Source organism: Leptopilina boulardi, unplaced genomic scaffold (assembly GCF_019393585.1).
Source record: "Leptopilina boulardi isolate dan_hultmark-lab unplaced genomic scaffold, ZJU_Lbou_2.1 LbouV2_333, whole genome shotgun sequence".
NCBI lineage: Eukaryota > Metazoa > Arthropoda > Insecta > Hymenoptera > Figitidae > Leptopilina > Leptopilina boulardi.
In genome coordinates this window covers 1,230,394-1,257,092 of record NW_026137900.1, presented here as the reverse complement: position 1 = coordinate 1,257,092, position 26,699 = coordinate 1,230,394, and the positions used below count along the sequence as shown (strand labels likewise).

General features: G+C 26.8%; 3 protein-coding genes across 5 annotated transcripts in view; 2 read left to right on the top strand and 1 right to left on the bottom strand.

The window, feature by feature from the left end:
• Nucleotides 1-68: 68 nt before the first annotated feature.
• LOC127285501 (DNA excision repair protein ERCC-1) lies at nucleotides 69-1,738 on the top strand. Its single transcript, XM_051311556.1, has 6 exons — nucleotides 69-225; nucleotides 324-601; nucleotides 667-803; nucleotides 879-1,073; nucleotides 1,173-1,358; nucleotides 1,450-1,738. The coding sequence occupies exons 2-6, from the start codon at nucleotides 370-372 to the stop codon at nucleotides 1,642-1,644; spliced, it is 945 nt and encodes a 314-aa protein (XP_051167513.1). The 5' UTR covers nucleotides 69-225; nucleotides 324-369; the 3' UTR covers nucleotides 1,645-1,738.
• A 1,486-nt stretch (nucleotides 1,739-3,224) lies between these two features.
• On the top strand, nucleotides 3,225-4,352 carry LOC127285503 (huntingtin-interacting protein K). The gene is made up of 3 exons (XM_051311558.1): nucleotides 3,225-3,501; nucleotides 3,895-4,002; nucleotides 4,142-4,352. The coding sequence occupies exons 1-3, from the start codon at nucleotides 3,346-3,348 to the stop codon at nucleotides 4,235-4,237; spliced, it is 360 nt and encodes a 119-aa protein (XP_051167515.1). The 5' UTR covers nucleotides 3,225-3,345; the 3' UTR covers nucleotides 4,238-4,352.
• A 3,208-nt stretch (nucleotides 4,353-7,560) lies between these two features.
• Nucleotides 7,561-26,699, bottom strand: part of LOC127285500 (protein roadkill) — a 101,738-nt gene continuing 82,599 nt past the window's right edge. For 2 of the 3 annotated variants that reach the window (XM_051311554.1, XM_051311552.1), the window contains 7 exons: nucleotides 21,740-21,884; nucleotides 11,628-11,764; nucleotides 9,920-10,071; nucleotides 9,504-9,631; nucleotides 9,184-9,361; nucleotides 8,598-8,919; nucleotides 7,561-8,404 (listed from right to left, as the gene is read on the bottom strand). In XM_051311554.1, the coding sequence (XP_051167511.1) occupies nucleotides 8,260-8,404; nucleotides 8,598-8,919; nucleotides 9,184-9,361; nucleotides 9,504-9,631; nucleotides 9,920-10,071; nucleotides 11,628-11,764; nucleotides 21,740-21,817 (1,140 nt within the window). In that variant the 5' untranslated portion in view covers nucleotides 21,818-21,884 and the 3' untranslated portion in view covers nucleotides 7,561-8,259. The remainder of the gene's footprint in view (nucleotides 8,405-8,597; nucleotides 8,920-9,183; nucleotides 9,362-9,503; nucleotides 9,632-9,919; nucleotides 10,072-11,627; nucleotides 11,765-21,739; nucleotides 21,885-26,699) is intronic. The other variant, XM_051311553.1, reaches the window with a different exon arrangement.

Genomic DNA, 26,699 nt, shown 5'->3' with positions numbered 1-26,699 from the left:
AAGTTTTTTGAAATTTTAATAACCGCTTGAAAAAATAAATTAATAAAAAAAAATAAAAACTTTAAATGATTCAATAACCTCTGGCGGGGAAACCGAAAAGCTCAAACGTAAACAAGTTTATAGGTTATGTTTAATGCAAGAAATCGTGAAATAAATAATCTTTCAAAATGTTCATATATGTTAAAAATAATATATTATATTCTTAAAATTTAAAAGGAAAAACAGGTAACTTTCAAAACTATATAACAAAAGTGTTAAAAAACTAAAAACTTGTGTTGATCTCATATAAACACTGTTAATGTTTTTATATGTATTTTTTTTAGCAAACAAGAGATAATTAGAAATTAAATTTTGAAATAATTAAAAGAGATGGAGGAGAACAATATAGAAATTGATCTAACAGATTTTGTTGAAAGTACACCTCCTAAAATACCCAAAACAAATTTTACTAAAAATGACACTGTTCAAAGATCTTCTGAAATTACCAAAGTGGACCTAACATCTGATAATTTTCCAGATAGTAAAGAATCGGAAATTCTAAAAAACGATATAGCTGAAGAAATTTTAGGCGAAACATCCGAATTTACTTGTTCTTTTAAATGTAAGTTTTCAATATTAATTTTCTTTATAATAATTTAAAAAAAAACACTTTATTTTATTTTTTAGCTGCTTTTAGTAAATTGAAGCAATCAGAATTCTTTAGCACTGAATTGCCCCAAAGTTCACAAAATGAAGTAACAACTGGAGTTCCTAAGAATAAAAGTTCTACCAACTTCGATAATTTACTCATTAATCCAAAGCAGGTAATTAATTTCAAGTGCGATTAGAAATAAAATTTAAAAAAATACTATAGACAAAAATATTATTTTCTATTTCAGAGGGGAAATCCTTTAATGAAATTTATAACCAACACTTCCTGGGAATATTCAGAAATTATTCCAGATTATGCAGTTGGACGAACCACTGCTATATTGTTTCTATCGATAAGATATCATCAATTAAATCCTGATTATATTCATGATCGCCTTAAACAATTGGGCAAAGCCTATAATTTAAGAGTTCTCTTAGTTCAGGTAATATTCTCATTTTTTCAATTCCAATTTTTTCTGTTTTTCAAATTTAAGTTTAACAATATTTTTAACAAATTATTTGTTATAAAATATAAACAATAGGTGGATGTTGCGGAACCTCATTATTCCCTAAAACACTTGACAAGAATTTGCATTCTAGCCGATTTAACTTTAATGCTAGCCTGGAATGCGGAAGACGCTGGAAGAATTATAGAAACATATAAAATTTATGAGAAAAAACCTCCGGATATGATTATGGAAAAAAATGAAACAGGTGTTCAACAACGTGTAAGTAAAAATTCTAATTTTTAAAAAAGACAAATAATTTTCAATAATTTTCGAATATTTTTAATTGATTCTCTCATTTTTTAAATTACAGTTAATAAATGCACTAACCACTATAAGATCTGTAAATAAAACAGATGCCATGACCCTATTAACAAATTTTGGATCAATATCTGAGATAGTTAAAACATCTGATAAATCTTTGGGACTTTGCCCTGGAATTGGACCACAGAAAGCAAAACGTATTCATAAAACCATACATGAAACATTTTTACGAAGTGATAGTTAATTTTTTAAAACGAATATGTAATAAAATTTTTATTTTTCTACTATTATTTGTATTGTAATAAAATTGTGAAAAACCAATAAATGATTTACTCTAACCTTCTATGTAATTAAAAGATAAAAAAGATTTTCTTTGGATAAAAATTTCTTCTTTCAACAATAAATAAAATCATCACCAAATAATTCTTTATCTAAAAAATTTCAAATAATTTTCATGTTGGACATAAAAGGACCAACATTTCCTATTAGATATGTAATAAGGGAACAGAAATAAAATCTGTTTACTTGGAAAGTTCTAAGTTTTCAAGGTGGTTCAATAAACATAGTTGTACATATAAGGCAAAAAACATAATATAACAATACATATAAAATAATATAAATATGAAAAAAGAAACAAAAATAAAAATGTACCTTGATTTTTCCAAGTGGCGATGGGATGAAATCACTTCACTGACTCGAAAAACGAAATCGGAAAAATTAAACTTAAATTCTCATTCTAAATTGTAATAAGCTCACGTATACTAACACACTTTCGCAATTCTAATAAATCGGCATACTAATTTCGAAGTTATTCGTAAAAAAAAATTAAATAAACAAAATTAATAAAAAAAAAAAAAAAAACCGTTACAATGAGAATTGTGCACACGGACGAGAATTTAACAACAATAAAAAATGGCGGCGACCCTACAATAAAAGCCCGGTAAACGCTTTGATCGAATTAAACTCGCAATGATTTACTTTGTCGATTGCATATAATCACGATTCGGTACTCTTTGTATCATTACTGACGAGAAACGGTTTAAAAATCGCGTGTTATGTCGAAAAACCAAAGAATATTGTTCATGTATCTACAACCGGCACCGGTGCAAAAAAATTTGCAATAAGCATGACAATCCGCGTACGCAATAAATTACTTCATAGATTTCATATAATTGCGTTTTGTAACTTTTTTTAACTCACACACGAAAATATAACATAATAAACTCAAATTTTACCGAAAAATTTACAATTCCGCGAGATCTGAATATTATATTTCACGCGCTTAACCGGAACTTTTCACTATCGTTGCCGTTGATGCCACCGAAATGTCCAAAATGGCGGACCGTCAGTGCGTCGCTGCGAACTGAAGGAACGCTATTGGTCGAACTTCGCGCCACAATTTGAAAACACTAGAAATTATAATTTGAATATTTTATTGAAATTATATTTTATTTTCATTGATTATAATTAATAATACAATTTAATAATACTTTTCTTTAAAATAATAAATAAAAATTAGAGTAATAAGCAAAATATGGTAAACTAAAAAATTGTTTTCTATTAGTGAAAATGTTTTTCATTAATGTAATGCTATTAAACGTTCATTATATGGATTGTTTTATGTAAAATAAAAAGTTTTACTAATTTATTGAAAATGTAAATTTCTATAAATTTAAGTTCTTCAACTTCTAGCGGTTTAAAGTGTGACCAATGAGGAACGTTAAATTATAACATGCGCAACTTCAACTGTTTATCTCGAAATCAAAATTTAAATTCGATATTTCGATACCGGAAATGGATTAATACGCGTGCGCAATGTGTGTTTATGTGTGCGTTCAATATACATGAAAATATACATAGTTATATATACACATGGTACAATTATTATGCAGTTTGACGATATTTAACATTAATTAATTAATTAATATAATTGTAAATTAATAAAATGGCCGATGAAGACGTTAATGGAGATTCTGACGAAGTTCAGCAAGAGAAATCACAAAAGAGAACAGCAAAATATGATAGTGGAGCTGCTGATTTGGAAAGAGTTACAGATTATGCAGAGGAGAAAGAAATTTCATCTTCTGAAGATTTTTCATGTGTAAGTTTAATAATTTATTATTGGAAAATATTTCTTTATCACTTTTCTAGTTATTGAAATTAAAAATTAGTTATTAGTGATGTGTATTGTTTAACAATTGAAAACATAACCTCAAAATATTTTCCTTATTAAACTTTTAGTTAAATTTGACTCTTTTAAAAGTAATATTTGTTAATTTATCTTTGTTAGAGAAGAAGTTACTTACTATTATAATTAAACAGCAATTTAGAATTTGTTTTCTTATAATTTTTGAACGTTTTGCATTATCAATATTTTTGTTATTTTTTTATATAATTCTTTGTTTTTTTAGAATTTAGTAAATAAAATTCTTTTGTAAAATAATTGTCAAAAACAATTCCTTTAATTAAAATCAATGAACCGTATTGTTTTTAGGCATTAAGCATAATTGGAGATCGTCGAAATAAGGAAGTAGCTGAGAAAAAAGCCAAGGAAAAGGAACTTCTGAAAATTTCCATAAAAAAAGAAGATGTTGATCTAATTGTAAGAAGTATTTCTTTTTTTTTTAAACTATTTTATTATTATTTAAATTAAAATCTTAATAAAATTATTAATTAGGACCGAATAGCAATATTTAAAATTAGAAAATATTAAATTATTCTTTCTAAAAATTAACTTTCAGATGAAGGAAATGGAAATTAATCGAAATATAGCAGAACAAACTCTTAGGGAACACAGAGGCGATGTTGTGGAGGCACTTGTGACTTTAACCAATTGATCGCAAGCTTCGTATACGAGATGAATTATTCTCGTTACTCGTTACATAAGTTAATTTATGTTTACTTGTACAATTACAATTATTATTAAAAAAAAATATTTAATGAAATAGCAAACAGATTTTTACAGTAACTTAATTATATATTTTTTATTTTTCTATTAATTTTAATTCTCAACTGTTGGCAATTTGTTATCAGTTTTCAAAAAAAATTTATTAAAATTTTAATTAATAAAAATTCTCTTTCATCTATTGAAAAAAAAAATTAATAAGTAAAAATTATAAAAAGCCAAAAGTTTTCTTAGGAGCACAATATCTGAAAATTATGGATTTGAGCAATGAAATAAGGGAAAGGTATCAATAATGGATCTCCAAATTTTTTTTTTTATAATGAAAATGTAATTTATTCGATGCGGTGCATTGACTTAAAATAAATGGAAAAATGAACGTTTGTATGAGCTGGTGTCGATGAACAATTACTATGAATCATGAAAGACCACTGCGAAATTGTTCATTATACAAAGAAAAAGCTTTTTTTCAATTTAAATGCATTGTACAATAGGAGGTGTACAAAAAAAAAACAAAACAAAAATTAAAAACAATGTTCCAGTGGTAGTCCATGAATCACCCGTAAATGTTTTCAATGATGAGGTAACGCTTGTCTTAATTGTACTTAGTTTATCAAATTATCCAGTCATACACTCATATATTCTTGCTGCAGATCGCTATCGACGATAAAATTTCTTTTTTTTTCTCAAATTGTCATTCGTCTAACATCGGCGGTTCATTTGAAACATTGAACATTATGAAGAGTTTCTAAGAAATTATCTCGCAGTCCCAAAGTGTTAATATAAACAGAGAAACATTGAAACAAATCTTTAATGACAATATTAATAATGCAAAATTTTCCAAAAAATTTTAAAATCATTTTTTTAAATTCTAACTTAAGATTATTCTTCCTCCACAGTTTTGACTAAAAATATACACAGAATTCGATCAAATGTTAACCAACATAAATTTGTCATTATTTGATAGTACTGTAATTTTTTTCCTTGATTTTTTTTCCAAAAATAGATCCAATTGAAAAAATCAACATTTCAAAAAAAAAATAAAATAATTGATTTTATCAGACAAAAATTATTTACAAAAAAAAAAAAATATAAGAAATATTTAGAAATTCATCTAAAAATATTTCTGAAAATGAATTTATAAATTGTATTTTAATTTATTCAATAATTAATTTATCAAAATTTTCTTTTAATTTAGAAATTTTCTCTTGATTTATTTTTTTTGTATTTGAAGAATCTAATTAAATAAAATGTTTTTTGTAACAGTAAAAAAATGATAAACTTATGTTTTAAATTTTTTTACGAAAACAAAAGGAGAAAAAAAACATTGATAATAGAATTTTAATTCTGTTATCGATTAGTTTACTGTTAATAAAAAAATTATCGCAGATATTACAATCTGATGAAAATGGGCTTTAAGAAAAATAATAAAGAAATATAACTTTGGGACTGTTCGGCAAATAGTTGCACATGTTTATAGATAACTTCACTGGCTGCCAGAATTGTTAAAGGACGCGGCAATAAAGGATCGAGAACAGGAGGAGAGACGCAGTTGCAACTACAATAAATGGACTTATCACAGAACACGTATGGCATTAATATTCATCGTTAACATAATGGTAAGTATTCGATATTCGATAAAAACTAAGACGGGGAATCGGGAAGCCAGTTTAGTACTAAAACGATGATTATCGTTGCCTCTGGTTGCCCATAATTCAGTTTAATTTTTCTTTAAATACGCAATTTTTTCCGATTTTAAACAGTTAATTACAGAAAAACATTTATATATATTTTTTTTTATTTATTTATTTATACTCTTAATCGTAATTGACTAATGTTTACGACTTGCGTACTGTTTTTTTTTGTATTTTATTTTATTTTTAATATTTTAAATCACTCCTCAATTACTAACAATTTTTTTTCACAACGTTTACATTCAAGTTAGAATAAAATTGTCGGCTATTTTTCAAATTTAAGCAATTTTTTGGGAATTTTTTTGTTTGTTTTTTAAATAAAAAACACAAATAAATAAAAAGAAACACCCAACAAAATTATGGACAACCCTTAATTTAATTTTTAAAGAACACACTGTACTAGAAAATTCAAACTTTGCCCTCGGGTAGGGAAATAGTTATTTTGTTCTTTCAGATGAAAAAAAAGTAAGTAATTTAGAAAAATTGATTGACTTTCATCCGATGTGAATATTTCGGATAATTGAAAAATAATTTGATATTTTTATGCTGTACAATTTTGTTTCAGTAAAATTTTTTTTTTGTCTTTTTGAAATAATTGTCAGTTTTTTCGAACAATATTTATGATTTTTTTTTTTTTTTTTTTTGATTTGATTACGTTTGACAAAGTGTTTATCATCGAGTGACAAGTTTTTATTTCCTCAAGCATGAATGAGACATTGTTTTATCATTAAATGAAAACAATTTTTGTATGTTCAAAAATCTATGGAAATAATGATATTACATTGAAATAACATTCATCATTAAATTTACAATTGTGTTTTCTCACACAAAGACAATTTAATCCATTGATACAAGTTTAAGACTAAACGATTTAGAAAATGTGGAGAATAATTCAAATAAATTTCATTTTTATAGGAAAAAACTTTTAAAATTTGGTTTATTATTTATTGGAAATTTAAACAAAAAAAAAATTGATTACGATTAAATTTTTGCGTAGAAAAATGTATTATTAGTTAGAAAAAATTATTCTTGAAATGACAATTTGAAGAATTGAAAAAATAATTTAATTTTCTCCTAAATGATAATTATTTCACATTTTTTGTTCATAAATCTTGTTAGTCAATGGATTATTAAAATATAAAAAGTAAACCCGAGGATATTAATTATTATTGTACAGTGGTAAAAAAAATCGAACCAGCCGCTTAGCTAAAATTCTATTATAATAAGAGTCGAAAGAAATATAAAGATTTGCCTAGAGATATTTTGAAAGGAGTATCGGGGATGTCTGCAGGTCAAAAATATACAAAAATACAGGGGGGGGGGGTAGTTGGGGCATATGGGGAGGGGTTTTTTTTTATGGGGGGCACATGTCGCGCAGCTTTGAGAGTCATAACCGCAGTAACCATCATACATATCGAGAGAAAAAGAGATCATAAAAAACGCTAACTAGAATCATTTTTCCATGTTGGAAGAGTTGTATGATTTACAATTAAAAATCACTATCGGTATAATAAACAAAGTATCTAGATCTCCCCTCACATCGTCGACGAGAGATGGGAGTTGATTTCTTTTTTTTTTTTCTTTTTTTTTGATCCATTTGAAAAAGGAACAAAATTGGTTACAATTCGTCTGGCCGACGCCTATCACAACTTTTTTTTTCTTATTTTTTTTTCTTTTTTTAATTATTTTGTTTGTCGTCTCGTGGCAACATTATTATTTTTTTTTTTAAGCGAGCTTCTTTGATCGTCTTGGTCCTCTGGTGGTTTTTGGTCCATTCGCAATTTAACGCCTACGAGAGTCAAAGAGCAATGAGGGTCCATTTCGAGTCTTGGACATCGATTTGTGACACGTCTACGTTGTCCTTTAAACGAGGATTGATCACGCGCCACACGAAGAGAAAAAAATTGATTACAAAACCGAAGTTTTCTTCTTCTTCATCGAAACTGTTCCTTATTAAATTCGCCACTAACAACACTCACAAGAAGAAAAAAAAAAATTCACACACATAAGAGTCCTGGGGTGCGTGACAATTTTTTTTTTTTGGATCTTCATTTGGGCGCGTCAGTTTCATTCCTTCTTTATTGTTTCTCTCTTCTTTCTTCTGTTTTTTCCTTTTTTCTTTTCGTTTTAAGTGGACCAATAGAATGGCGCACTAGGAAACATTTATTTAGCACTACGAAATATCACTGTACATAAAAAGTCAAGGATGTAAGAGGGGAGGGGGTGATGTGGTAGTCGTACCCGGAGTTAAAGGTGACTGCTTTCAGCTTTGTTTAACTCGTTTCCGCGGCGGGCCAATTGGTGGTATTTGTTGGGTGGCAAGTGCACGAAATGCCTCCGCTATCAAATGGGGATGAGAACTTATCATTGACTTAAACCCCGCGGTTTCCATCACATCCGTTGCATGTCTGAAACAAAAAATTCAAAAAACGCTTATTATTACAAGAATTAAAAGACGAAAAATAATAGAAATAATAAGAAAAGGTAATTTAAAATGTAAATAATTTGAGTTTTTTAAATTCTCAATTCTAAATGGTAGAAAAATAATTTTAAAATTATTTTTATTAATTAGAATAATAAAAAAAAAAAGAAAATACTAACGTATTAATGAAGTCTATGGCTTGCGCTTTTAATTGATCGGCGCTATGAAGATCAGCTAGAATAAGAATGTCTGCCGCATTCTCAATGGCTAAGCTTGTGCAGAGAGCCTCTTCGCACATTACTTTCAACCTCTCAAGCGCATATTTATCTGCGGCTGCTAATAAATCGTCTGCCATCTTCTCCAAATTTGTTGCTTTTCCAGTGTAAATAAATCGCAACATTTCCCTTAATACCTCGTGATCTACGTCCGTAATGTCGACTCGATTTTGCTTTCTCTCCTCCATCTCGTGTTCAAACATCGCCGAGAACACAGGACTTCGTGCTGAAATAATTTTTTCTCAATTAATTCAAAAAAAAAAAAAATAAATAAAAACTATTCATTACCTCATTTATATATTATCAATTTAGTTACAAAAAATTATATGTATCATCATTCAATGTTAATTATTTCTATTCATTCGACTTTTTCAAGTGAAATAAGAAAAAAATGCCCTACAAAAATATAAAGAAAGAGTATCTAATTTTTTTTTTTTAAGAAAAAAAGAAATTGGAAAGCAAAAAAAAAAAAAACTAATTTTCTTCTTACCAGCGAGAATTGCTTTGTGTGCTTGGAACTCTCTCCCACAAACGGTAAGCGTGACGTCGCTAAATTTTTGGTTTTCGAAAAGCGATCCTAGATCGTCGGGTAGTCGACACTCAGGTACTTTAAATTGTATCGTATTACTTTGTCCCGAAATATTGACACTATCCGCCACCACGCTGACCTGTGAATGAAAAAATTTTGAATATTAAAATATTTTCAAATAGAAATTTGAAAATAAAAATTTTTCAAACAAAATAATAGGAAATATATATATTTTTTGTAATTACTTTTTTTTCTTAAATAAATAACTATGTGATAATTACCTCACAAAATATCGTGAGTTTGTCGTCTGGTAAAAGACCATTAGCTTCATCTAAAAGGAAGTCTCTTCTGATGAATTTTTTGAAACCCCAATCCTTTCCTTGTACGAACCTGTACGCCCGTTGACTCTCTGTAATAATAATTGGAAAATTATTAATTTATCTACTAATAAAATTTTCATCTTCATTAAGTTTTTTTTCTTTTCTTTAAATAATTTAATCTTTCAATTAGTAAAAAATAAAATATTCTTATCACAATGAAAAGGTATTTTTAAATAATTACAATTTTTTTATTAATTTAATAAATAAAAATTACTGCTAATTAATTAGATTTATTAATCAATAATCGATAAAAATAAAAATTTAATTAAAAAAATTTTCTTTTTTATTTAAAAAGTCCGATAAAAAAGAAAACTTACCCATGGCTTTGGTCTCTTCTCTTTTGGCATTAAGAATAGAAAATTTGAACTTTGCTCTAACTTCAGACTTGTTGCAAGAAACGAGAAGGAGGTACAGGGATAAGTAGTCTTTACTTTCCTCATCCAGGCCTTTAGGATTTACTCGTAGGCACCTGAAACAAAAAAAAAAAAAAATGATTTCTTTTAAACTCTTTTACGAATCCAATTATAAATCTAATCGATATAAATGAAGAAATAAATTTTATGAAAAAAGTTAAACGTTTTCACATAGATTTATTGAATAGCACTTCAAGAAAAGCAGTTAAGTAAAAGTTAAAATAGAAGAAAGTGGAGTAAAAGTTGACCGCTCTCTTTCTATATATTTCTCTAAAATTAATATATATACAGATATATACTAAAATTATTCTATCCACTTTTTAAATAAAAAATAATTAGATTAATTATTAATTTCTAAACGCAATTCACTCCTAAACCAAGAGGTTGAAGGCTAAATAAAATGAATTAATTATGTTCAATTTTTATTACAGCACTATCAGTAAAAACGTAATTAACCTTCTTCATTAAATATTCAATTCAATTTAATTGCGTATTTTTAATGAATTTAATTTAATAAAAAATTAAATATTAATTACTTGATGGCAATAATCCAATCATGAAAATTATTAAAAATTAAAAAATTTTTTGAACACTATTTTTTTAGAAAATATTTTGTTAAAAGCAACAAAAGCTAAAAATATATAAATTCACTTCAATGAAAATGACCTTGCCACGTGCTTCCACAAATCGATATTATACATATCACAATACAGACTTTGGATTACCATCAACATTTCATTGAATTTAAATAAAAAATATAGAAAAATAAAGTTTTTTAAAATAAATTTAAAAAAAAATTTTTTTAATTCTCTTTGCTCTACCTGTATGTATTTATATTTAATAAACAAATTATATATGATCAAAAACGTTTAATATTTTTTAAAAAATGTACAATTTACTTAAACAAATTAAATAAATTTTGAAAATAAATAATTTATTTGAACATATGCAGTGGATTAAGAGAAATATAATTTCTTTTCAAGTATATATACTTGAAAAAATATTATATTTCTTTAGTTATATGAAAAGAAAAATATAATATTTCTGGAAACAGTATTTAATATATATTTAAAAAAAAACATAATACTTTTAATCTTTTTTTATGCTTCAATTAAGAAATTGTTAAAAAAAAATTTTAACTGATTATAAGTTGCATTCAAGAAACAAGTTGATTTCACTTTTCAGTTGATTATCTGGAAACCAATTATTCTCTTTTATATTATCAATATTACTAGTTTAAAAGCAAAGAAAATAATCATCGTAGGAAAGTGAAATAATTGAGTTTCTTTATCAACTTGTCGCCAATTGAAAGCTGTTAACACGTTTTTTTTTCTTTTCTCTAATTTAAAAATATATTAATATTTTTGAAAAAATTGAAATTAAACTATTATTTTCCCTAATTTACAGAATTGTTAATTTAATCTTAATTAAAAATCTTTAATAAATTATATTTAATTAATTTCAATTTTCTAAAAAAAATTTCGAATGATTTTTAATTTAAATTATCAATTTACAATAAAATTGTTAATAAAAGAAATTCTGTTTTTGTTAAAAAGAATATTTTTTGATTTATTAAAAAAAAAAAAAACAAAACAAAAGAGAGAATTCTTACCATTTCAGTTTATCGTTGGCTCCAGCTGAGAACGTAGATGACTTGAGGACCTCTCCCATCTCTTCCCGACAAAAGCTGAAGTTGTTTATCGTCCACATGTAGCTGAACTTAACCACCTTTACCTGTGCATACAAGACCTTCAAATCAAACATCACGTCAGAATAAATCTCCCAAGAACGAGCTTATCCTAATTAAAAGGTAATCTACGGAATCAGCTATAACTATACCGCATCTCTAAGTGCTGGAAAAATTTTATTTTTATATTCTAAATTATAATACACATATATATATTCAATTTTGAATACTTTCATTCATGTTGATTCAATTATTTTTTTTTCCCCCAATAGTGTAAAACAAAAAAAGGTTAGAAAAATTCATTTCTGTGTTCATTTACATATCGAATTTTCATTAATTTTTTTTTTTAATTTATATTTGTCGAAATTTCGAAATTTATTTATTTATTTTGAAATTTCAATAAACATCTTTTTAAAAGTTCCAGACACACAATAATAATAATACTTTTTTTTTTCTCCTCGACACTCAAAAATATTGTTCAGCACAATTTTTCTTTTTCCAGTCTCAAGGAATATATTTTAACCACGAAAAAACAAAAAAAAATTCATCTCGCCTCAAAAGCAAAACTCACAGACAAAAGCGTGTTGTATTTTTTTTTTCTCTCTTTCCAAGAGTCTAAAGAAAAAGATTTTTTTTTTTCTTCTGTTTTCTTTGCCAAAAAAATTGTCTTTGTCTTTTTTTTTCTCTCTCTCTCTCTCTCGAACGTCCTCCAACCTGACTGCCATTTATTTATTTTTTTTTTATCTTTTTCAAGCGATTTGATCGCATCTCTCGTGCTTGAAGCGTTCGGTGATTTTAAATACCGTTTTTGGTTGAGGCCCACACATCTATAATATGGTATCCAACACATCTTTTAAGAGAGGATTGAACCACGAAAAAAAAAAAAAAAAAACGTGATTTTCGAAGGACCATATCAACACAGGTGGATATATAAAAGGAGATGGGGGAAAAAAAAGAAGAAGAAGTCAGAAGTTGGTGATGGAATAAAGGGAAGTGGTGCAAAGGAGGAAGGTGAAGAAGAAGAAGAAGAAGAAGTATAGAAGAAGAAGAGGAAGACGAGGTCAAACCTTCAGAAGTCAACGCACTCTGACGTCACGCGTTGTCCGACCTTGGCGAACGAATGAGCAAAAGACTATATCGCAAAAATCTACCTGTCCTTGATCTGTTCCTAGACAAGGTGACAAAAAATAATTTTTTTTTTTCTTCTAAATTCAATAGTATTTTATTTAAATTTTCATTAGAAATATTCTTGTATTTAATTAACATGTCAAGTTTAATTTACATGATATTTTACTCATGAACTCAATATCCTTTGGAGGCCAAGTTCGGTTCCGGTTTAATTTAGTTCCGCTTTCGTGTTTCGCGTTCTTTTTTTTCATCAACAGTTCAATCACAAAGATTAATGTGAAAATTGTTGTTTCGGAATAAAAATTTTTCCTCATTGTTGAATGAAAAAAAAAAATTATTACAAATTCATCTCATGAAAAAATCAATAAAAAAAAAATCGACAAATTTCGCTTTTGTTAATTAATTTATTTGAATATTGCGAGTAAATTATTTTTTTTTGAATATAGAGAGAATCTCGGAAAATTGGCAATAAATCAAAGTGGAAAAAATTGGAGTGACGCCCTCGGCAAAAATGAAAGTTCCCCCCCCCTCTCTCTCTCTCGCGCACACACACACACCTCATTTGTAAAAGCCTACATATCCGCAATACAATTACCAAGCATCCCGCTTTGTAACTACCGGATGATTTTACGATCAGTCACGCTTGTCTGGAATTTCAATGCATAACAAGTCCACACATTTATTTTGTTACAATTGAATTCACTATACATATGCGGAAAAAAGAGAATTTTTTTTTTTTGAAACTAATCACGTAAAATTATTAAATCTCGAGATCATTATTTTTACTAAAAAACAAGAGTCATTAAATATTTTATTTTTGGAACATTCTGTAAATTTGACATTTTTGGCAAAGTTATACGTTGATGAAGTTGACAATGTTTATGATCAAAAAATACAGTAAATAATAAAGATTTTTGCCTAATACAAATTATTTTCATTAAAAAATTGTTTAACGAGAAACGTTAAAAACATTTATTTTTTTTGATATAAATAAATTATAATAATTATAGAAAAATATTATTTCTTCTAAATCGTTTGATTAGAGTGAAAAAAAAATTTATTTGATTCAAATAATAATTGATTACTTGACTGTAATCAAAAAATAATATTTATTTGGCACTGAAATAAATTTATCTCTTTTCTGAGTGTTGAAAATGAAATAAAATTGTATAAGAAATTTTTTTTTTTTTTATCAACTCCTCAACGTGAAATGAAATCTCAAATTATTGATACGAATGATAATAATTTATATCTGTCTATAAGGAAACATAGAATTTTTTTTTTTTTTTTTTTTTGGAATATTTTGTCAGGTATGGATGAAATCACTTTTAAATTGAAACCATATAGCCGTGAATAAAACTTAAAGGTCAACAATCGCATGGTGACAACAGTAGACCAGGTAAACTTTGTAACGCGAGTTCAATGTACTTCTGTATATATATATATACATAATCACACGTAACCACACAGACATATTTTTTTTTCTTCCTAGAAAATAGTTCTCAATATATATATATGAATGATTACTATATATGAGGAGCGTAAATATCGATACTTTTGCACTTGATATTCAGGGAGACTTTTAAAAGAGGGAACGCACATGCAAAACGATTATTGTTGGAATAATTAATGGACAAAATATTGCCAAGAGAGAATGAGAAAGAGAAAGAGAGAATAAGTAGGGATAGTGACCTCAGGAGAGCCAGGAACACGTCATTAGAATAAAATTATTGCCAAGAGAGCGAGAGAGAGCGAGAGAGAGAGAGAGCAAATATTAAACACCGGGAATTATATGCTATAGACAATATTGACGTCTTATTTACATGCTCGGCTCCTGCTTTTCAATCTTGTAAACTTGTTCCTGAAAATCAATTTTCATTGAAAGCTCGATTGAAGGGAAATACAAGTAAGAAACAAATAATAAATATTAATTCTTTGATTACGAAATAAAACAAAGAAACAGTTAATTTTTGTCAAAAAAGAACATTTGTGCAATTTTTTTTTTTTTGAATCAGTAGTAAAAGAAAGTTTTAGTCAGACATTTGTTGTTGTTGTTGTAATTTCACTATACAAGTAGTAAAAGTATAATAAGACTTAAAATTTCTATAATTTTTTTTTTGTTTTAAGTAGAAAAATAGCGTTTTAGTCAGACAAAACTTTATTCAATATTATATTTGCAATTTTTTTCTCAGTGGTAAAAGTCTTTGTTTGTCAGACAAAATATTTAAAAATGTATTTTTTCAATTAGTAGTCAAAGTAAGTTACAGTCAGACATTTCATATTTTTCTAATTTTTAATGACAATAGTAAAAAAAAATTAACAGACAAAAATTGATGGACTTTTTTTGGTGCATTTTGTTATCAGTAGTAAAAGTCAGTGTTTGGTCAGACGAAACATTTTTAATTTACGTAATTTTACAATTAGTAGTTAAAGTGAGTTAGAGTCAGACTTTCCATATACTTTACTAATTTTAGTGACAGTAGTAAAACAAAATTTTAAGTCAGACGAAAAATGATAGAATTTTCAATATTTTGTTATCAGTAGTAAAATTCGGTTTTTGTCAGACGTAAACTTTTAAAAATAGTTTTTTTTTTTAATTATTAGTAGTGAAAGTAAGTTGCAAATCAGACATATTTATTTATATTTTTCTAATTTTTTTTTAATCAGTAGCAAAACAAATTTTAAGTCAGACAAAAGTGGATATAATTTTCAATGATTCGGTTACTAGTAGTAAAAGTCGGTAACTGTCAGACAAAATTTTAAAAATCTAGTTACTCAACTATCAGTAGTAAAAGTAAATTGCAAATCAGACGTTTTTTTCTAATTTTTTTTTATCAGTAGTAAAACAAATTTTAAGTCAGACAAAAATTAATTGTTTTACTAATTTTGTTATTAGTAGTAGAAGTCTGTTTTTGTCAGACAAAACTTTTGGAAAATTTTTATTATACCGTCAGTATAGTAAAAAAATGCTAAACAAGATATTTCACGTTTTTTTTTTTTAAATTTTTGCAAGTCAAAAGTAGTAAAACTCAGTTTTCAGTCAGACCCCTCGGGTTCTTTCCGAGTTTTGTGATCAAGTTTCGAATAAGTAACTGAAAAGTTAAAGGATCAAAAAGAGAAGAAGAAAACTTGGACATTTTATAATATATATATAGTAAATTTACCAAACTTCTTTTAGACTAATTTTAAATACCACGTCTTGTATACTGATTTAAACTTCAAAGTAGAGAACAAAGGAGAAAAAATGAAATCAAAGTTTTTTTTTCAAGGAAATGGAATTCAAGAGATTTCGAGAAGCTATCAAGTTTAATGAATACTCTGCGAAAGGATGCATATTAAAAGGGATGATGAAAACTTTGAAACTTAATCCTCAGCATTTCAGTTAAAATAAAGTGTTCTAATTTGTTAAATCCATTTAATTAACTAAAATCCATTTCAATTAATTAAATTCATTTCAATTCATTAAATTTATTAATTTTTTTTCATATTATTATCATATTCCCTTTAACGTTTACGATTTACGAAAAAAAAGAGTAATATCTTTATAAATTCGAGTAAAAGTTATATATATCATACACTGAAAAATTTTTATTTCAATTAAATAAACTGTATTTAAACCAATAATTTTTGTATTTAAAAAAAAAACCGTATCAAATAATAATAAAAATAAATATTTATTTGATAATAGTCAAGTAATCGATTGTTTAAATTAAATAAATTTTTTTTTATACCCCTGAAAAAAGTAATTGAAAGAATATAAAAGATAATTTGAAAAATTTCACTGAAAAATTTTGACACAAAAGTATAAATTCATATCGTTTAAGTTAAGAGCAATGAGTCATCTTATCAGAGAATGATAAAAAGTTAAACAAAAAAAAAAAAAAAAAAAAAAAAATCCATGAACAAGAAGACGATAAAAATTTTATTGTTCAAGAGGGAAATACATTGTTACAAATTCCACTTGAAAATCCATACTAAAAGGTTTCCCTGATTCTTTTTTGTGAAATGAAAAACTGCAGATTCTGTGGAGAATCCACTTTTTTTTTTAAAGAAAATAAAGAAAGAAAAAAAAAATAACTTGAAATCTAAGTTTAAAATCTAAAACAAATATCCTCAAGTCTGTGGGATTCTCGTTCTCGAGTTTCTGGTCAAGTATAGAAGCGACTAAAGTGCTGAAGGGGAATTGGAAGTAAGATAGGCTAGGTATGCATATGGTGGGCAGTATATATATCTAACATGAACAGAGAGAGAGAGAGAGAGAGAGAGAGAGAGAGAGAGTTGGGGGATAGGAGGAATATATATCCACCGCAGCAGGAAACAAGAGGTTTCCCGTGTCGTCCAAGTAAAACGACGACAAGAGGGAAGCAAGGTATACGTGAAAAAAAAATTGTAAATAGGAAAAAAAAAAAAATAATAAAGAAAATCGTTAAAGGAAAGGGAATTCATGAGAATTCATGTGCATTCTTGCTACCACCTAGTCGTAGTTGTGTTTGGTCGTTACAGGTGGGTTTTGCTGGTGCTGCTTCTGGGTCTATGCTCCGGTCGACGCCCTGAGTCATTCAACTCGTGGCCGTCACCGATCGGCCTTGAATCGTCACTCTTTTGCCCGTCTGAAGAACCCGCAACTTTTGGTTCCACACTTTATTCCATCAAATTCAACTTCCGCTATATATGTCTGAATAGAAGGATTTCAACAAATTTTTGTCACATTGCCTCATCAATATACAATACATCATGTTTAAGCTACACACCTTCAAATATTCAAATATTCAATGCTTATAAGAATTTCAAAAAAAAATTTATTTCATTATTATTGTTATTTATTATTATTACTATTATTATTATTAGTGGTACCAATTAATGGTACCAATGATAATAATTACTAATAATTTATGGTACCAGTTGATTTTTGATTAATGCCTTATTGGTACCAATTAATTAATTAATTTTTATCGAATAGTGGTATCAATTAAATATTAATTAGTAGTACCAATGATAATAATTAATAATAATAATTTATGGTACCAGTTGATTTTTAATTCATTCATTAATGGTTCCAATTAATGGTACCAATATATGGTACCAATAAAAATAATTAATAATATTGATTTATGTTACCAATTGATTTTTGATTAATTCATTATTGGTACCAATTAATTAATTAATTTTTATCGAATAGTGGTATCAATTAAATATTAATTAGTAGTACCAATTAATGGTACCAATGATAATAATTAATAATAATAATTTGGTACCAGTTGATTTTTAATTCATTCATTAATGGTTCCAATTAATGGTACCAATATATGATACCAATGAAAATAATTAATAATATTGATTTATGGTACCAATTGATTTTTGATTAATTCATTAATGGTACCAATTAATTAATTAATTTTTAACGAATAGTGGTATCAATTAAATATTAATTAGAGGTACCAATAAATGGTACCAACGATAATAATTAATATCAAATGATGGTACTAAGTGATTGATATTTAATTCATTATTGGTACCAACTAATAGTAACGAATAATGGTGCCACTAATGGTACCATCAATGGTACCATCAATGGTACCACTAATGGTACCACTATAATGGTACCATTAATAGTACCACTAATGGCACAACTAATGTTACTACCAATGGTACAAAATAATGGTACAATTTCTCCGTTTTTTAAATTTAACCACTAAATGGCCTTACCATAATGGTACCAACCCGTGTAAAAATTGCCATATTTAGCCCAAAAATAGCTTGAAACGCCTCACCCATAATGGGCCAAACCTGGGAAGCGTCAAAATGTAACTTCATCTTGTGGCCCAAATCGGGTAAGGCGTTTCATGCCAATTTTATGAACGCTCGATTTGGCCCATAGGTTTGGACCATGACAAAATTTCTCCCCGGGTTAATTAATAGAAAATTTTTCCCATTTTTGAAAAAATTACCAAAAAAAACACATTTAAGTTCAAAAAAATCCACTTTCAGTAAAAAAAAAAAAAACGTTCAATATTCTATAACTGCAAAAGCGAAGAAATTTAAAAAAAAAAAAAAAAATACTGCATGGAAATTTTTCAGACATAGAGTTGATTAACTGATAAAACGTTAAAGGGGACAAGGGACATTTTATTACTAAAAGTTTTAATCAAGTTTGCAGGAAATGTCTCACGATTATCATTCATTTTTTCTCTCTCTCTCTCTCTCTCTCTCTCTCTCTTTTGTACAGGAAGAGAATTTTTTTTCTTTTATATATATATACCAAGAGAGCCTCTCTATATTGCGGTGAAGAGATAGGATATAATGTTGCACTTTACAAAGATGATCTTAAAGGGACAGTGAGGCCATAATATGGCGAGTGTAAGATATCTCATGTTGCAGGTCGTTCACTTGGCAAGGGGACGAGCCTCTGCACTGCTCACAGTAAAAATAGATTGAGCGCACCGCGAGAGCTCGTGCTCTCACGCATGGCGCGACTTGTACCGCTTGTCCTATTCTCTTTTTTTTTTCTTTCCTTCTTTTTTTTTTTGTTTCAAAATTTATTTTTCTCATTTCAAATTAATATATATATATATATACTGCACAATAATCATTGAAAAAAATTCAAATATTCCATAAACATAAAAAAATACAATGTTTTCATTTTTTGTTTTTAGAGAAAATGAAAAATAATTTAATAAATTAATTAAAAATAATAGTAGCAAATATTTGCTTTTTTTCGATTCAAAAAAAAAAAAAAAAAAAAATTAAAAACTTAAAATTTGCATCATAATATCCTCTTGAAGCTATTATTTTTGCATAAAAAATTGATTGTTCCACAATAACCCTCTTTGTACTATTATATAGTCCCGTTTTACAGTAATAAAGTTCATTCATTCAAGGTCTTGAAAAATTTTTATATAGAAATAATTTATCGTTATATATTTTAAAAAATATATTTTTGTATATTTTTTTTTTTTGCTTATTTGTTTTTTACGAAAAAATATTTCACGATCGTCTATATTGAGTTATTGGATAATTTGACAAAAGTATCTTCAATTTATTAAATATTCAGTTGGCAGATAAATTGATACCTTATATATATATATATATACAATATCTGAATTATCTGATATTCCAGTGACACCGATTTCCAGAGCAAAAATATAATAAAGGCTGATGACACTTTGTTAGTCTTTTGCGATAAAAGGCGATACTTGCCAGGCAACCAGAATGTGAAAACTGTAATTTAGAGACGTGGATAAATGTTTGTTTATAAATTATGTCCACATATAAAATAAACTATATAATACATATAAAGAATATTCACGCAAATACATCATGGAAAAAAAATCTTTATCTGGAACAGCGATATATATTTTTCTAGAATAACAAAAACATTCCCTGTTTCAGTGAAACTTATTCACTGTTTCAGGTAAAAAAAAAAAATTTTTCCATGATATATTTATTTTTGATTTATACTGTATATAAACAAACGAGTTATAGAGCAAATCAGGTTTGATTGTATGGCAACAGCGCCAGTTCGAAGATTCCGCAAGACCTCCTCATTGGCTGAACGATTAACCAGGTTACTTTCAATAGTAGGACGATTAAAAATTATCCAATAATGTCTGCATGAATTAGTCCGAAGCCACCTACAGCATTCGAAAGTGTTACAAGTACTTTTTCTCAACATGAGAACCACTGCTTTATAACGATATTTATAAATAAAATTTTACATATTTATTTTTATATATATATGTTTTATGTTTATGACGAGACGGAATTAATATTTGAAAAGCTTCCAAAGTAATTCAACTATTCATCAGAATTTTTTGTTATCATCCTTTTTTATTAAATCTTTCGATATATTCATCTTCATTTATTTATAGATATAGAAATTAAATTAAATTTATATTTAGATATTTATGTATATATATATAAATATGATTCTTTACTATACTTTCATCCCAAAAAAGAAAGTGTGGAGCTTTTTTTAAAAAAATTTTATTTACAGAATAAAATTAAAAAATTGCAAAATATTTTTTAAAGAAGAAACTTTTTTTTAAAGAAGAAGAATAAAATTTTTTATAATTTTGCATATATATATATTTTTTTTTTAAAGAGAGAGAAAGAGAAAAAAGGAATTAATAAAGCGAAACGATAAAGTGATAAATGTTATCCTTGTAGTATATAAGTTGAACTAAAGGACAAGTTGGCAAAGAACAAATTGGCATTGCCAAGCGCAAAAAGGATTTACGGTAGCATTCAAGTTGATGGACGAAGCGAAAGTCTTTTTGCCAGGGAATGCAGATTGCTGATGCGGTTAACTGAATGGTTCTTGTTAAAGCATCACGATAATTCATAAATATATTCCAGACAAATTCACAAAGTTAGTCATAACTTCCTCTATATTAATTTTTAATTCAATCGAGGTATTTTTTTTTTAAAAAATTAATATTAATCGATAAAAAATATTCTAAAATAAAAAATTTAATTTAATAGCATTTTAAATTGATACCACATAGAATTTGTTTTATTTGAACCAAATAAATATAATATGAGTTAAATAAACGTATATTTGTCTCAGTGTCAAATAGTTCATTTATTTGGCGTAAATAAAAATTTTATTTTTCATAAATTAAATTTTTATTTAAATCAAATAAAATAAATTTGATGCTGTAAATATATATATATATGTAAATGAACACACCTACCAATATTAAATACTATTATTTTGTCCTAAACGACTAATTATAAATCTTTAATTTAATAAGAAATAAATAAAAATAAATATAAAAAAAAATAATTTTGTAAATAAATAGAAATAATAAATATAATAAAAATAAAAAAAAATCAAATTTTTGGAAAAAATTATATATAAGGAAGGAGAGAAAAAAAAATGGAATTTATAAAATTTCAAAGAGACAAACCTGTGTGTAACACCAATTTTCAGCGACAGGAGTATTTACTTCCGGTGGTGGAGGGCTTGGAACGCGGCTTACAGCCATGCTACTGCTGCTGTGCAAATTGGAGCTGACCCGCGACGTTTGAGGCGCACATTCGCTCACCGCAAGTCTGTAACAGAGAAAGCGAAAGATTATTGCAGACGACTGCTTTTCTATATACTTGGCAAGAAACGTCGTTTTAAACGAAATTTTCTCAATTTTGCTCTCTCTCTCTCTCTATCTCTTTTTCTTCAATTATACATCAAAAGGATCAGTTCATCACGAAAAATTATTCGATATATCATATTTATAACTGAATTTCAATTATATCTTTTATAAAGTCTTGGATAAAAAATATTATACATTTCTTTTTATCTTATGCTCTTTCAGAAACAGGAAACGGATGTGGGTATAATGATTAAAAAAAAAAAAAAAAGAAAAAAGTTCAACTGAAATTTTCAATTTATCAAATTTGCATTGTTTATAAAAAAAACAAGAAAATTGAAAATAAATATTAGTTTATTAATTAATTAAATATTTTTATTAATTATTACTATTATTATTATAGTTTAAACATAATTTGAGAAAAAATTAAATAATTATTTTAATAACATAAATAATTTTTTAATTAATTAATTTTTAAAAATTATATATAAATAAAATATTTTATTTTAATAAAGTAAATAATTTATATGAAATAAATTTTTTAATTTAACTTAATGATTTTGCTCGTATTTGCTTCGCAATAAGAAAAATATTTATGTTTTAATAATAAATTTGTGAAATCGCAGTTTTTATTAATTCTATACAACACGGAGATTTGAATTTTACAAAATCCTTGTCGTCAACGACGCTATATATATATTATATTATAAGAAATTCCAGTGGCATTATCTAAGCATTCTGTATATATAGTAAAAGAATTCCATGGAATCTTTCGTGTGAGAAATTTACACTATTCCTGGGAAGAAGAGGATAGTTCATTTGAAAGATAAGAAACGTGTGAGTACAATAAGAAACTTGTGTGGATACAATTGGAACACGTCCTCCTTTTCCTCATAACTGCTCGTTTCATTTATATATATTGTATATCTTTAACAAATTCGCGTCATATTCTACATTCAGGAAGTTGATGCATTTATTATTATTATTTTTGTTAATAATAATAATAATTATTTTTATTAATAATAATTATTGTTTTTATTAATAATAAAAATATTTTTTTCTTAGATCCGAACAAATTTTTATTTGTTTCTAATAAATATTATTTATGTTAAAGTAAATTTTTTTTAAATTAAAACAAATAAAAAAGTTATTAGACCACTGAGACAAATATATTGTTTACTTGATTTATAAATAAATTTTATTTTTCTCTACTCTCTAAATTTGAATTAGAAACATTTGTAAGTACTTTGAATTACACTCAGAGAAATGGTATATTTGTCTCCGAGCCTACTAACTCATTTATTTGTTTCAAATATAATTTATTTCATTGAAATAAAAAATTTATTTGAGCCAAAGAAAACTTTATTTCTGACAAATAAAATTTTTATTTACGCCAAATAAATAAGTTAGTAGGCTTTGAGACAAATATACGTTTATTTAACTCAAATATATTTTATTTGGTTCAAATAAATCATTTCTCTGGGTGTAGTGACTCATATTTTGCCTTTGAAATAGTTGAATTTTAATGAGCCAAAATTAATAACTTCTTTGTAGATATTTAAAACAATATTTTGTAATAAAATACGTATTTAAAGAAGTTGCAAAAAAATTTTTTTGTTCATTTGAACGTTCAAAACTTTTGGCTCATGAATTTTACTAATTCGTTGGTAAAAAAAATGCTGTTTTTTTTACTATCAATTAGTTAAATTTTATTAATTCGAAAGCAAAAAGTGAGTCATTAATTTAAATTAGTTAAAAAAATTTAATTTTAATTTAGAGAATAATAAACATGAAATAATTGTAAAATAAGTTTTAAAATACTATTATTCTTATTTTATTATTATTATTATTATTATTATTATTATTATTATTATTTATTATTTGAAATAATAAATAAAAAATGCTTATTTTGATATAGAATCGAAAGAAAAAAATATTTAAGATTTCCTCTTTCTTTTTATTTATGTTTCAAATTAAAAACTAACAAAAATAATTTAAAAAAAGTTTCCACCTTGGACGAGTCTAAAAACAAAATTATGAAAACTAGAGCTATAAAGAAAATATATTTATAATTTATAAACAAAATATATTTATAATTTATAAACAAAAATGTGTTTGTAATTTACAAACATTAGATGACACTGGCTTTTATAAGTACATGCATGTTTAATAAAGGTCTCTCGAACTGAAAATCCATTCCCGAAAACTATAGTTACACTTTGCGAGAGTTAACACACCGTGGAGGTCAAACAAATTTGGAAATTTATAAAATGTTAAGGCTATTAATCTGCAGTGAAATGTATATAACATTAAAGAGAGGGGACTCGAGTTCATGGACAGTGGATCGATGCCTACATATATATAGAGTCTATAGGGAAGCTCGCAAAAGAGGGATAACAAACCAAGTATATATATATATGTATATTGATGGAGAGTTGTGAATTTATTTAGTTTTGTGCACATTGTAAAAGTCAAGAGTGGAAATGACTTGTGAAAGACGAATATAAGAGGATAATGATAAAAGAGGAAGATAACAAAAGAAGACGAAGGAAAAGAAGAAGAAGAAGAAGAAGTAAAAGAAGAGGAGAGAAGAAAAGGGAGAAAGGTATGCAGGGCACGCGATGGTGCTCGTGAGCGCCAAGTACGGGGCGGAACTACTCGACTTCCGTCGAGTGCAATAGCCCCAGGTTCATCGGACCTGGTTACACTCAGCCGACCGAAACGCATACTAGCCTAGCCTCCTATTTTTCATCTATTGTAATACACGTTACTTTTTTTCAATTATACATTATTACACCTGCGGGAGGAGAATTTTTCTTCATTCATTCAAAACTGATTGAAATTATCGTTAGGTACTCGAAACTATTTGGTTGGAACTACCATTAGGTACTCGAAATCATAATTAGGTACTGGAAACTAATGGGAAACTTGTTGGAATTACCATTGGTCGAAACTACCATTAAGTAATTGAAACTATTAGTTGGAATAACCATTAGCTACTTGAATCTACTATTGGTCGGAACTACCATTATAGGTACTTGAAACTACTATTGGTTTGACCTACCATTGGTCGGAACTACCATTACGGACTTGAAACTACTACTGGTTGGAACTACCATTAGGTACTTGAAACTACAATTGGTTGGAACTACCATTAGGTACTCGAAATTATAATTAGGTACTGGAAACTAATGGGAAACTTGTTGGAACTACCATTGGTCGAAACTACCATTAAGTAATTGAAACTATTAGTTGGAATAACCATTAGCTACTTGAATCTACTATTGGTCGGAACTACCATTATAGGTACTTGAAACTACTATTGGTTGGACCTACTATTGGTCGGAACTACCATTACGGTCTTGAAATTACTATTGGTTGAAACTACCACTGGTCGGAACTACCATTAGGAACTTAAAAATACTACTGGTTGGAAATACTATTTGGTACTTGAAACTACTATTGATTGGACCTACCATTGGTCGGAACTACCATTAGGTACTTGAAACTACAATTGGTTGGAACTACCATTAGGTACTCGAAATTATAATTAGGTACTGAAAACCAGTGGGAAACTTGTTGGAACTACCATTAAGTAATTGAAACTATTAGTTGGAATAACCATCAGCTACTTGAATCTACTATTGGTCGCAACTACCATAAGGTACTTGAAACTACAAATGATTGGAACTACCATTAGGTACTCGAAATTATAATTAGGTACTGGAAACTAATGGGAAAGTTGTTGGGACTACCATTGGTCGTAACTACCATTAGGTACTTGAAACTACTACTGGTTGGAAATACTATTAGGTAATTGAAACTACTATTGGTTGGACCTACCATTGGTCGGAACTACCATTACGTTCTTGAAATTACTATTGGTTGAAACTACCACTGGTCGGAATTACCATAAGGAACTTAAAAATACTACTGGTTGGAAATACTATTCGGTATTTGAAACTACTATTGGTTGGACCTATCATTGGTCTGAACTACCATTAGGTACTTGAAACTACAATTGGTTGGAACTACTATTAAGTACTTAATACTACCATTGGTTGAAACTACCATTATTGAAAAAAAATTTTTATTTGTGGTTATTACAATGAATTGTAGTAAATGATAGTAGAAATAATAGCAGAGATAATAGTAGAAATATAATATTATCAATAATGGTAAAAAAAATATAGTAGAGATAATGGTAGAAACAATGGTAGTTCCTGCAAATAGTATTAGAAATTAATAGCATAATTGCATTGAACAGTAAATTTTCAATTTTTATCGTTGATTGCAATCAAATATATTTTTAATTAACAGTTATCTACCTTCATAAAATATAAATCAAGTTAGGTATGAGAAAATTGCCCTTTAAGATGTAAAAATTATTATCAATATAATCGTGACAATATATGTGTTATGTGCCATCTATAAAACCACTTAAAAATTTTATTTCATAATTGCACTTTACCCTATAAGAAATTTTATTTCTCATATATATATATATATATATACCTCAACTGTTGTAATAACAGTTTTTATTTATCAAATAGTTTAGGTATTTTATTGATTTTATATTATTACTTTACCTATAAATGAATTTCAAAAAAAAAAAACAGAAATATTATAGGTAATTTTCGTTCTCAATTAATATTTTCACTATGAAATATTAAAAAAGAAGAAACAATAAAGAAATTTTGAAGGAATTAAGAAAAATTAGATAATTCAATCATTTTTTTATACAGAGGATCATAAAAATCTTATGTGAATATTTTAAATT

What these genes read in the sequence shown, in the direction of transcription:
- LOC127285501 (XM_051311556.1), top strand. Translation starts at nt 370, where the DNA reads ATGGAGGAGAACAATATAGAAATTGATCTAACAGATTTTGTTGAAAGT. An exon ending in ATTTACTTGTTCTTTTAAAT is followed by an intron (nt 602 to 666) that starts GTAAGTTTTCAA and finishes TTTATTTTTTAG; the next exon opens with CTGCTTTTAGTAAATTGAAG. An exon ending in TACTCATTAATCCAAAGCAG is followed by an intron (nt 804 to 878) that starts GTAATTAATTTC and finishes TTTCTATTTCAG; the next exon opens with AGGGGAAATCCTTTAATGAA.
- LOC127285503 (XM_051311558.1), top strand. Translation starts at nt 3,346, where the DNA reads ATGGCCGATGAAGACGTTAATGGAGATTCTGACGAAGTTCAGCAAGAG. An exon ending in CTTCTGAAGATTTTTCATGT is followed by an intron (nt 3,502 to 3,894) that starts GTAAGTTTAATA and finishes TATTGTTTTTAG; the next exon opens with GCATTAAGCATAATTGGAGA. An exon ending in AAGAAGATGTTGATCTAATT is followed by an intron (nt 4,003 to 4,141) that starts GTAAGAAGTATT and finishes ATTAACTTTCAG; the next exon opens with ATGAAGGAAATGGAAATTAA.